This window comes from Dendropsophus ebraccatus, chromosome 10, assembly GCF_027789765.1.
Source record: "Dendropsophus ebraccatus isolate aDenEbr1 chromosome 10, aDenEbr1.pat, whole genome shotgun sequence".
Classification (NCBI taxonomy): domain Eukaryota; kingdom Metazoa; phylum Chordata; class Amphibia; order Anura; family Hylidae; genus Dendropsophus; species Dendropsophus ebraccatus.
Genome location: NC_091463.1, coordinates 77,496,552 through 77,510,057, shown reverse-complemented (window position 1 = coordinate 77,510,057; position 13,506 = coordinate 77,496,552). Strand labels below are relative to the sequence as shown.

General features: G+C 43.3%; 1 protein-coding gene across 1 annotated transcript in view; it reads right to left on the bottom strand.

The window, feature by feature from the left end:
* Window positions 1-1,828: 1,828 nt before the first annotated feature.
* The window catches only part of COQ8B (coenzyme Q8B), a 42,763-nt gene continuing 31,085 nt past the window's right edge, over window positions 1,829-13,506 (bottom strand). Inside the window, exons 14-16 of the mRNA XM_069943477.1 lie at window positions 12,940-13,005; window positions 12,341-12,427; window positions 1,829-3,271 (exon numbers count right to left, since the gene is read on the bottom strand). Of these exons, the coding sequence (XP_069799578.1) occupies window positions 2,981-3,271; window positions 12,341-12,427; window positions 12,940-13,005 (444 nt within the window). The 3' untranslated portion in view covers window positions 1,829-2,980. The remainder of the gene's footprint in view (window positions 3,272-12,340; window positions 12,428-12,939; window positions 13,006-13,506) is intronic.

Here is a 13,506-nt window from a genome sequence, read left to right as displayed (position 1 = left end):
AAGTACGATTGCTGGGATTTCAGTATGATGTCCAGCGATTTCCAGGCATCAGAATAGGACATGTGCAAGAAACTCACTGGGCGTTGTACTAGTCCTTAGGGAATCATCTGCCAAAAAAAGGACGTTGTGGTAACACAGCCTCAATGAGGTTTTGTGAAGTCTAAGGCCTTATGCACACGTTCAGTATTTTTTTCTGGTCCTGAAACAACCCGTGAGAAATTGCGGATTGGACATCCGTATTCCATCCGTATTCCATCCGTATTTCCGTAATTCCATTTTTTTTACTACTCATTGCTTTTCAATGCACTTCATCCGGATTTTTTTGCGGAAATACGGATGCCAAACATGGTTCAATCCGTAAACAATCCGTACGCAATTGATTTCAATGAGAGGATCCGTAAAAAAATCAAAAAAATCAGGGTCCGCACATGGTCCGCACTAGGACATGTTCTTTTTTTTTTACGGATTGATTTTCATCCATTTCTGCTACTGATCGTGTGAATAGCCCAATAGACTTCAATGTGCACTAACTCGGATACGGAAATACGGATCCGTAAATTACGGAACGTGTGCATAGGGCCTTAGTGACTGCTCATCCATAGTCTTTATCTCGGTGTAAAGAGAATAAGAAGATGAATAACTATTTGTATAAATTATTTAATAAGTGTACATTCACATAGCATATAACATGTGGCTTTCCTCTCTGGTGAAGACAATTATATTTCCACGTAAGGCAGATGTTATATGGTTGGACCAACCAAAATGGCGGCAGCTACAGCCAAAAACTTAAAATACAAGTAAAATCAACCTGATGAGATGTCGCTCAACTTACAGGGTTAACAAAAGTTCCCCAACTCACAGGGCTCTGGAGAACGAAAAAAATTTTTTTTTGTAAAAAAAGGACTGATAGGTGGCGTTGTAACAGTATTGAGGCTTTCACAAATCCAATGGGGATTAGTTATTTTCTAACAACACGGTCTCCTTACTCTCCCCATCTTACCCAATTTCTGGTTGTGGGTTTTCTTGAAGAACCATGGCTACCTTAAAGGAGAACTCCAGCGAAAATTTTTATTGATGAATCATATTGCCCTCCAGTTATACAAATCATCAATATACACTTATTATGGGAAATGCTTATAAAGTGCTTTTTTCCCCTGCACTTACTACTGCATCAAGGCTTCACTTCCTGGATAACAGGGTGATGTCACTTCCTGGATAACATGGTGATGTCACTTCCGGGATAAAATGGTGATGTCACATCACGACTGCGGGCTGTGGCTGCTGATGAGGATGATGGCAGAGGGACACAGAGCACTGAGCATCCCTCTGCCATCATCTTCTCCAGCAGCCACAGCCCGCACAGCTCTGGGAGTTGGGTCATGACATCACCATATTATCCAGGAAGTGACATCACCATTTTATCCAGGAAGTGAAGCCTTGATGCAGTAGTAAGTGCAGGAAAAAAAGCGCTTTATGGGCATTTCCCGTAATAAGTGTATATTGGGGATTTGTATACCATTTGGGGGGGGGGGAGCAGGTGGAGATTTCTGCTATGGTATACACCTGTTTGAAGGTGTAAACCTGTAAACCATGATAAATAAGGTGTGTAAGGAGGCCACGCCTCCTCCCTGCCTTGCCGCACCCCTCCGCCCACAAATCAGGTAAGCAGGGCTTGTGCCATGGAAAAGGTGCAGCCTTTTCAATGGTTTATGCCAGGAACTTTGTGGATAAATCTCCCCCCATTGTGTTTTCTTTCCAAGCTCAAGTGCCATAGAGGCTATGCTCATCTGCAGCATGCAGGTCTCCTCCCTCCTTTTCTTGCCTTGACTCGGCAACGTACTGGGCTCAGCCAATTATGTCCATTAGTCATGCAGGGCAGGGAGGGGTGGAGGAGAGTAGAAGCATGCATGCTGCAGCTCAGCCCAGTCTATTTGAAACTTGAGCTTTTATAACTTAAACAGCCATCGGCTTAAAAAAGGATCTGTTCTATCTCATCTCCCTATCAGCCCCTGTCTGTAGCTCCAAGCAGTATATTCAGCTGACAGATTCTCTTCATGTATAAAAGCAGGGAAGGATTAGTGGTTCTTTGAAGACACTAGAAAAAGCCTACACCATGCCAAGGTAAGAGTGGGCCTGTGAGCAGCAGCAACAATCATGGGTGGAGAGGTCTGCAATACGCTAGTTTGGCACAGAACGCTGACTGGGAGGTGCACTGTGCAATCCATTTACTTCAATAATCTTCATTGTATATTCTGGCTAAAAAAATATATAAGCTCTGATCGGGTTTTCTGGAGACCTATCAGTGCCTGGAACCTGGGTGACCTATTTTCCATTGTTCCCGGGTCTTCTTGTCAACAGGGAAATTTTCACAGGGAATCCTATCTTCCCGAACAAGGAGGCAGCTTCAAAAGGAGGCTGAATAGCGGATTAAGCGATTAATTAAAACATCCCAATGACAAGTCAATGAAAGTCAATCCACAAAGTTGGGATTTTTTCATCGAGAAAGCGTGATGAAATTACACTGAATAGAAATAAACCAATTAGAAGCCAAAGAATAAAAAAAAAAAATGTATAAAAAGAACTGTTTAGACCGAGCGTCTCAAGCCTTCCGGCACGGCTAAGATACGGATCAGAAAAAGCTTTGATTTACAGACGAGACGATGCTCATTGAGCGCCTCCCTAAGCAGGTTGGACCCTTTCGGTTGGCTGAAAAGGATGGGACCTTTAATCTCTCCTATTAAATTTACAAATTCCACTTTAGACCAACGGTAGCTGGAAAGAATACACTTGGCACAAGAGCTAACATCTTGGAACAAAACCATAAAGGCTGGACCAGTGAAAAGACGTTGACTCACACAGTGGTGGGACTGTATCGATAATTCTTTGGGAAATAAAAGGATTAAAAAACAACAACAAAAATAACTATAACAGTGTCATTCACTTCAAGTAAAAATGATGGAGTGGCTTAAGCAGTGGTTGACTAGTGCCCCTCTTGCCCTCGTTGTGCCCAGTATTGACTATATGTACTATCAAAGAGCTCTTTACAAGGAATGACTGCCTTTAGCTTGGCACAGATGAGAAAAGAGCCTGCCATTTTCCGGTGTAGCGAGTAGGTCTCCTCAGGGGGAGGTGTAAGTCTGTGTTTTAGCATGACCGGGATCAGGTCATGGATCCTTTTGGTTGTGTTTTGGGTGCTAAAATTAAATGGCTCTTTGGAGGCAAAAGCTTCTCCCAGAATCATCACAGCATCTACATGAGCCTCTTCAAAGACCTGAGGACAGACAAACAAAGAAAATCTTTATTAAAACAGCACACAAAATCAGAGGAAGTAACCAACGCTACTACAAAACAATGCCAAGCCAATCCGTAGTAGCCCCATGTTTATTCCCTAACTAAAAAAAAGTTTGCTATTGGATTTTCTGAACCACCATACACACACTTCAAAGTGGAAACCAAATAGAACACTGGGATTCACCAATAGACCTCACATTGGGACCAGTAAATCTTGACGTTGCTTCGACGGCTCATCGTTGATTCGTGTTGTTGCCATCTTTCCTAGAGAACTACTCATATAAAGACTTCACCAGAATCATTATCTGTTGAAAGTCATTAACATAGGAACACATTGGAGGAGAAGCTTGTTCAGGTATGAAGGAGGAATGGAAAGCCAAAGTATTGATGACACTGTTATAGAGGAACTGGGGCATCCGAAAAAGAGAAGCCCGTAAATGGACTGTAGCAGAATCCTTTCCGTTAGGCTTCTTAAAAAAAAATCTCTTAACCTTTATAACGTCTCCTATGCAAAGCAAACACACAGAATTGGAGATTCTTTTTTTCTATCGCCGTATAACACTCCATAAGTAGAATCATAGAAGACATAGAACAGTAGTGAGTAGTCTAAGCTGTGAACAAAGTCTAGGACTAGAAATAGTTAGCGGTTTCTCTGTGTCTGCTCTCGGAACTCCCTCCCCTTCCCATCTAACTCATCACCCTTGGGCGGACTTGTAATGGTGGCATGTAACTTGATCCCTCAGAGAGCTGCTCATCCATCACGGTAATACAGGACAGAAGTCAGCCGAGTGTGAGGAGGATGGAAGGAAAAGCTTTTGGTTAACAGCTACTGAAGGTGTATAGTTACTTTTAGGCCTTAATTCTGTAATATACATATGGATAGGAAGGCACAGTGTACATATAGGATACAGATAAAGAGGTTGTACAATAAGAGTTACACAATTCCTTCACTAACCAAATAAGTCACTTATCGGAATGAAGGTCGATGTGTAAGGTGGGGTCTGCTTTGGAACAATATTTTTTTTCCAGCCAGAATAGTGAGGCATTCTGAGGCACAGACATTGCCAAAAAGAAAATGGAAAATGCTGCTATAAAGGAAGCGATTAAGCTGTAAAACCACTGAATCGGTCTGACTGAAGAGTCCTGAACGGCTTCCTGTAATATAGGTAAAACCATGGATACAGTCTGTATGGCTTCAACGCATCCCACATCTCTGACTGGAAATCCAGACCTCTATAAAGCATTACGTGCTGGAAATGTTTAACGCTAGCTGGTTGGATCCCACATCATCAGGTAAAACACACGCACCATACTAAAAATGATAGGAGTAAGGGGATTCCCAAGAACAATACACTGCACTTACCACCAGGACAGGAAGAGGGGGCCTGGGGGTCCCACTGACCACAGAATTAAGACTCCCAGGCCCTGTGTCCACTAGAGAACCACTAAACTATTGTTCTATTCTTACAAAGAACATGGGACCCTCAGCAGACAGACACTTATCACCTATCCTGTAGATAGACAAGAAGTGGAAGCATAGATAATAAGAGATACGTGGAGCTGTTTAATCACTTTGTTTACCACTAGAGATGAGCGAGCCTCAAGCCAAACCCGTACCCTCAGCATTTGATCACCGGTGGCTGAAGTTGGATGCAGCCCTAAGGCTGCCTGGAAAACATGGATACAGCCTATGGCCGTATCCATGTTTTCCAGGACTCCCTTGGGCTCAATCCAACTTCTTCAGGTATCTGTGATCAAATGCTGAGGGTTCAGGTTCGTGATCAAATGAAGAGCATTCAGAACATTAGGAGAACATCTTCCCATGTAAAGGGGGCTCTACGGCCAAAAAGGGATGACAGCAAAGCGCTCCAAATGTGATCCAGAGATTGTTTGCCCATGTAAAGTCTCTGCAAATGATATCGGTGGTCATTTCCTGAAAGGAGTCGGGCCATATAATGTGTGTACATAGGGTCACCTTCGGTATCTAGGTGGATGGATATCCTACATCAGACCTATGTTGCTTAGACAACATCCACAACACTCCCCATTATCCTTTATATTTATTTATTTTATTAATTTGGGGGCAGACGTATGTATAACCAAACAGGAATAAAGCCGGACAATGCTCCGAGGGGATGAGAGACCTGAAGGCTGACATTTCCATGGCTGAATAAACAGAACAGATTGGATGGGAACGACGCGCTGATGATGATCCGCACCGTTTGTCATGATGACAATGAATCCATTAGCGCTGGTTATAGGAGGTATCTGTTGTGCTATAATCTGCAATGTACCAGGTCATCACTTTAAAGAGATGTTCCAGGCTTTTCTGCTTTTCAAATCCCCACAACTCAAATGGATGAGACTGCCTTGAATGTTTTGGAGCTCGGAACGTATAACAAAGAAAACATAACACAGCAATGTCCCGTACGGTGTCTGAACACTCTGCTGCGTGGACGGCGTGTACCGAGCGGCGCAGACGCGGATCTTTGTGGCAGTAAAAGCAGGGACTGAATGTACAACCCACATACAAGCTGTCACAACCCATGACAATACATCTGACCATTCAGCACGGGCAAGTGGACATCCCGCAGTCAGAACATTATCTTAAAGGATGTTCTCTGCGCTATATCCGCCAGCAAGCTGAACATGTACACAGCCAAGGGCTGGATTCTTAAAAGGTCACAATGAAATGTATGAAATGTATAACCACAGAATATCTGATAAATCCATGTGCAATCGGCTAAATAAGCGGAACAAGGAGATCCTGATCCTGTCCATACATACTGCCAGGAACACAAATATTACAGGGTACGTGGCCCTTTAAATCAGCAACCTCAGCTCTTTAAAATACCATAAATCAGCAGAAAGACATTCAGTAAAACACACTTGAGCCCCAAACACATTAAATTCCTGTGGATCTGCCAACAATCTAATGTGTATGGGGGGCTGCCAGACACACTCGGAAAGGTGAGGGGGATGGAATCACATGGGCCATGGGCACGCAATATTTTAAAGGGAACCTATAAGACCCCTAGTGGCCCATAATTGCTGTACAGATGTGTTCTATGTGGCGCCACACATAGCAGGAATTGGCATAGGACACATGGGTTCACTAAGTAGACTAGGAGACTTCTAGTCATGCGGGCCATGCCCTCCTCCCTCCAAGGTTAATTGCCATAGAGGATGGTCCCTGGTGGTTCAGGTAGATTGGGGTGGGCTTTTAATTTTGATTGCTGGCCATTAGATCACTATGAGCAGTGAGTTGCAAAGGGACTACCCGTTTACTGGGGGCACTCACCTACTAGGGGAAATTACCTAGCTATTGGGGTCACTGGCCTAATAAGGGGAATTGACTGCTACTGAGGGTACCTACCTACTGGGGAAAATTACCTACATAGCTCTGCGTCTGTTTACTTATGGATGGAAACTACCGACCCAACAGGGGACCTAAATATAAAGTAGCAAAAACTACCTATCCAATGAAAGTCGGGTGACTACCTACCTGTTTCACCCAACCCACTTACCTACCCACTTTTACTATGTGCTGCACTGAGGTAGTCATTAAAGGGAATCTGTCACTAGGTTTATGCTGCCTGAAATGAGGGCAGCATAAACTAGAGACAGAAATGCTGAACAGATCAGTGTATTACTTACATAGTTTTGTTCAGCCGTTCTCCTAATATGCAGGAGAATAGGATTTTTGCCACACCCCTCCTCCCAGCTGCTGATTGACAGCTGACTACCTATACACAGCATGAATAGTTAACAGCCAATCAGCAGCTGAGGGCGGAGCTTTCTGCTTCTCATAAATATTGAAGACTACTGGGCTCACACACAATGGAGAGGACTACTTATTGTCCAGGTTATTCAGGAGGATATCTCTGGATCAGCTGCACAGAACATTGTAAGTGATACATCTCAGCTTATCTGTCACTAGTTTATGCTACCCTGAGATACAACACCATAAACCTACTGACAGAGACTCTTCATTGACGGAAATAAGTCATCATAGCGTTCTGGGAAGGACTGTACACAGTCGTTTATATGGTCTGTAGTGTGTCTATATAGCACTGGTATCTTATTGTAATCACTTTTACTGTCTGCAGAAGTGTAGGGCTTGTATTTCCCACTACATGGTCACTGAATGGGGGCAACATGTTTTCTTGCATAGTGGATTTTAATTCACTAATAAGCAGGTATTATTATGCAATATTATGTGGTGGTTATATGAGGCCATGGTGAGTTATTACTTGTCCCTTGTGTAGTCGTATTATTGATGACATTAGTCTTGGTATACTGTGATTTGTTCGGTTACAGTACAGTGTATTGTTCAGTGTATATAGTTATGGTGTGGCTCTATTCCCCCCGAGGCATACAATGTATGTGTGATCAATCACTTTAAATCTGGCAAGCTGACACAATACTTGCTTTGCCCCAAGAGCTGACAAACCACACTAAGGCAATAAGATTCAGCACAACAGAGTTGTAAGGAAAAATGGCTCAGAGCTGTTCATTTATGAAGAACAAAACGGACAGATCGGGAGAAGTGACAGGTCCTCTTTACCAGGAATGTAGAACTAGCCGAGTGAGAGTGGTCTCTAGAAGAGATGTATACATTAAAGAGACTCTATCAGGAGGTTTAGGCTGTCCTATCTCAGGGTAGCATAAACTAGTGACAGAGAAGCCGAACAGAATGATGTGTCACTTACATTGTTCTGTGCAGCTGATCCAGAGATATCCTCCTGAATAACATGGACAATAAGTAGTCCTCTCCATTATGTGCATGTGCTCAGTAGTCCTTAATATTCATGAGAAAACTCCACCCACCAGCTGCTGATTGGCAGTTATCTATCCATGCTGTGTGGAGGCAGCAACTGTCAATCAGCAGCCGGGGGAGGGGTGTGGCATGAATTCCATTCTCCTGCATATTAGGAGAACAGCTGAGCAGAATGAAGTAAGTAATACACTGATCTGTTCAGCATTTCTGTCACTAGTTTATGCAGCCCTTATTTAAGGTGGCATAAACCTAGTGACAGAAATGCGCAAATCTACTTAAAGGGAATCTGAGTACAGTGCCATCCTTAGATAGCCCTGAAATCAGCTCTGCGGTAATAAAGCTTTATCATTTCACCAGGACGTGACTGTCTCATTTTAGATTCCAGTAACTATAGCTTTCAGCCCGACAGATAATTATTAGAGCGGAGCACAACAGGTATAAAAGAGAGATCTAATGAGAACAGGGAGACCTAGAAAATCTGAGCGCATCTGTCTGGGCTGTCATTACTGCTAAAAGCTACCATTGTATATCACTGTCAATTTCAACCAAGAACATTGAAATTAATGTACGGCGGCCTGAATTACAGCGCTAATCCATTTCTGTTTAATCAGGAAAACTGCAGGCAGTATAAGATGTATAAAGCATAGTCTGGCGTCTTCTTGTGTAACCAGTGCCAGCAGACAGGTTCCTACGGGTAAATTGCTTCCCCTGTGGAATCCCGGAGTCATCGTGATGTCTGACTAAAGTGGTGTGAAAACAATTGGTTCTGCTCCATTCAAGCATCAATATTACAGGAGAAAGACAAAAGGAGAAACCATTTCAGATTAGATGTATAGGGTCACCGAGAGTGATGTAATAATATATAATACCCATCCATAACATGTAGAATATAAAACATCTGATGTGGGAGCCAAATGATCACCGAAATGAGCCGTGTCTCCAATCCAGGGCATCTATTAGACGTCTCGTGAAGGATCTTAAACCAATAACCTCTGCGGCCACAATACTCTATGCCTATAACACGCTGCTGACCACACATCTGCTAGTATCTAAAGCCAAACCAATTGATGTGTGTGAGAACCAGTATGTGTTCAGTTCCCCTGAAGCAAACCACGTGCCGCCTGTGTAACACGGACACATGTGCAAAGGATGAGAAGCTCTTTAGCTGCTTTCCACAATGAAAAGGCTGAGGATGAACGCTGCTGCTCTATACCCTCAGGAAACGATTGACCTCCTATCTCATGACTGGTAAAAGTCCCAGCGTTTGAACCCCTACCGATCAGCTAGCTACTCCTTATCCACAACACTTAATTTTTGGGATAACCTTTTTGATTTTCAAACTGCAGATGGTTTTGTAAGCCAGACAACCCCTTTAAAGTGGAAGGATGTGTTGAGGATGGCACTTCTGTAGTGGTGGTGCTCGAGGCAGTGGGTATCCAAGTAAAATAGTACAAAAGACCCGGCACTCACCAGATGATACTTTCTAATTTATTGAGGCGCAAAAAGCATCAGGGACAGAGAGGACGTGTTTCGGCCAAGCATGGCTTTCATCAGCTTAGAGTGTACAAGGCCATGCTTGGCCGAAACGCGTCCCCTCTGTACCTGATGCTTTTTGCACCTCAATAAATTAGCAAGTATCATCTGGTGAGTGCCAGGCCTTTTCTACTAACCCCTTTAAAGTGGCCAAGTTTCCTCTTGCTACACGTGGTCAGATAAGAGTTTTTCCAAGGGTTTCCTAAAATTGAGGAACTAAAAGCAAATTGTCCGGGGTCAATATTTTTCCTTCTTTAGAAAGGACTCCGGTTGCAGGAAAAAAAAACAAAAAAAACAACTTACCTGCTCCAATCTCCCGCTGCTGCTGTTCCGACAGCTGTAAATAAACACTTATAGGCTATGTTTACACTACGTAGTGCTGCAAGCTGAGGGAATCCCAGCCAGAGTGTATACACATAGGGGGAGATTTATAAAAAAGGGTGTAAATATACACCTGGAGTAAACTGCCTACAGCGACCAATCACAGCTCAGCTTTTAGCTCTGGTAGGATAAAAGAGGAGCTGTGATTGGTTGCTGTGGGCAATTTACACCAGGTGTATATTTTCATCCTTTCAAAAATCTCCCCCATAGTATAAACTCCAATCAGACTCCCTAGCGGCGCCGCAAGAAACTGACAGTTCAAGAAACCCTGTCAGTTCACACAATGGAGCATGCGGCTCTGGCCGCGCGCTCCATTGTGAGCAGCAGGGAATTCGGATGCGGTCACACACAGCTGTGCCCGCATCCAAATTCAGCGCGGTACAGTTCATCCGGCCAGTACTGCAGTACCGGCCGGGATGATCTTTTCTGACACCGGACATTCCGTGACCCGGCCCGGAGCAGCCAGAGTTATTCAAAATGGGAATATGGCCATACACCTGAGAACCATGACCATTTATACAACGAATCAAATGCAAGATATTCCCTTGTGAAATGCTACGCCTACAATGAATATCTGCGCACAAAAGAAATGACAAATTGGCTGCCAAAAGTAGAAAAATATGAAAATCTTTATTACATACTATCACAACAAAACAACACTAAAGGCCCCACTGCACAGATCGGACGATAATTGTCCCGTGTAATAGAAGGCAACAATAAGCGATGTTGGCTGATTGTTGTAGTCATTAGTCTTTCAACATGTTGAAAGACAAACGACTCATACAGCAACGATCTGCTGCCGTCTCTCTGCGGAATAGGAGCGACAGTAGCAGACCACTGCTATAGGCTATGGGCTGCCCGGACAATCTAACGTGCGTGTATTCACGGCGGCAGAGAGTGGAGAATGAGGAGCGAACGAGCGCTCGTTTGCTCCTCCAGTCGCCCCATGTAGTTCAGCCCTAAGAGAGGCAGGAGGCCATGTTACTGGGGCAAATCCTGACAATATAAAGGGCTAGTGCATCATTGCAGGTTTACAAATTCATTCCTACAGCTTAAATGCATGTCATAAAGTGCAAGTGCAACAAAATACCCTGCTATCAGTATGCTGAACAAATCAAAGACCATATTGTTTATATAGATAGCTAGTGTAGTGCTATATAAACCTGTTGTCCCAGAATAGTTGCCCCCACCTCACACTCCAACGACATTTCGCTCGTGCTTCGCCAGGGAGTCACGACATGCATTTATGCAATAGGAATGAATTTGTAAACCTGCAATGATGCACTAGCACTTTATATTGTCAGGATTTGTCCCATTTGTAACATGGCCTCCTGCCTCCCCAAGTCTTGTTTTTATGTTGTTTTGTTATGATAGTATTTAATAAAGATTTTCATATTTTTCAACTTTTGGTAGCAAATGTGTGATATATCATTTTGGGCACAGATATACTTTGTAGGTGTAGCACTACTGAGGGAGTAAACCATGGTGCAGTCCCAAATACAAAAAATGGTCACATATCTGTATTGCGCTGCAACCACAATCATATTATAACCTGGTTCTGGAGCCCTTAGCAACAATGTCAACTGCTCAGCACTCCATGATCATGTTGCAACGTCTCACCAAAATGCTGTGGAGAATGGCTGACAAGAGAATTCTCCCTGATCCTGGACATTTCAGGTGGTTGTCACCGTTAAAGGGGTACTCCAGCGAAAATATTTTTCGTTCAAATCAACTGGTGTCAGAAAGTTATATAGATTCTTAATTTACTTCTATTAAAAAAATCTCAAGCCTTCCCATACTTATGAGCTTCAGTATGCCCTACAGGAAGTGTTTTATTTTCAGTCTGACACAGTGCTCTCTGCTGACATCTCTAGCCGAGACAGGAACTTTGTCTTGGTTTTCTATGAATCCCCATAAAAAAACTCTTCTGCTCTGGACAGTTCCTGTCTCGGCCAGAGATGTCAGCAGAGAGCACTGTGTCAGACTGAAAATAAAACACTTCCTGTAGGACATACAGAAGCTCATAAGTATGGGAGGGCTTGAGATTTTTTTTTTTTACTTTCACATTTTTTTTTAACTTTCAAAAAGCAGGTTCCACCACTTTTCTAAAGTCTGAGCAACACTACTCCTGAGCCTGCTCCATACATGTACATTAAATAATAATAAGGAATAATCCAAAGAGCCAAGAAGCACTGAACAAAAAGTTTGAAAATAAGAATATGGCCTAATAGAGTATCATGGCAAGAAAAGATAATAGAAAAGTAAGACCTATTTTATTTGCTAGAATGTGAAACAAATCCCATTCATGCAGATGCCCTTGCTACCCATGGGGTCCTCCTGTGTTAAACAATTTACCTTTGTTTCAAATCCTGTCAGAAATTTCAGGTCTCTGGACTTTTCTAGAACTCTGCCTCTGTCGCCTTCTGCCGCTGCTTTCACAACCTTACAGAAAAGAAGAGACAGTTACTAAGACATGAAGCAGTAATATAACTCTCCCCAGGGATGCCAAGTGTGTAAGGGCCCTAATACACAATAGGCATTTATAAGCTGAATAATCATGGTCCGTCAGCCGCATATCTCCCTGTGTAACAGGGCAATGGGCGATTGCAGGAAAGGGCTGTTGGACACCGATCATAGATGACAGTGATCGCTTATAGATTGGCTAGGGCTATGAAATACGGCCTATAAAGTCACTGCTGGTATACAGCTATGAGAAGTGGGACAAGATAAGATGTCTGTATTAGAAGACAGCAAAAGACCTGTATGCTAGCTCTATGTTAGGATAAACATGAACTGTTTTATAGAAAATGGACAAAATCTAAATAAAAATAGATGGTTTTAGCAGGTTTCTTTAGATCTAACTCTTTGGAACCTCCTAAGAAACAAGCAATAGTGTGGTTTACCACCACTAAAGAGCCCAGAGGTTGAAGGTACCATCAGCTATTTCACCTCACCTCTATATAATCATCAGTGAACTTCACATCAAACCCTCGACTGGCTCCGAAGTCCAACAGCATCACCTAAGAGACATGTAGGAAGAGGAGATAATTCCAGTTATTTCCACATGGAAAAGTTTTAAATTTAAAGTGACTCTGTACCCACAATCTGTCCCCCCCCCCAACCACTTGTACCGTCGGATAGCTGCTTTTAATCCAAGATCTGTCCTTGGGTCCGATCAGCAGGTGATGCAGTTATTGTCATAAAAACAACTTTTAAACTTGCAGCCCTGTGTCAAAATGGTGTGGCCTACAGTGTCTGAGCCCTAGGCCTGCACCGCCTCTCTGTCCCTCCTCATCATTAGGAATGCTCCAGGGCAGGATTTCCCCTATTCATCACCTGTATGAACACTGTAAATGTGGTGGATCCTTAAGGCACATGTGTGTTCAGACAAGTGATGATTAGGAGAAATCCTGCCTGGGGCATTCCTAATGATGAGGAGGGTGGGGAGGGGAAGGACGGAGAGGCGTTTGCAGGTCTAGAGCACAGACAACTCTAGGCCAAGCCAACTGGACACAGGGCTG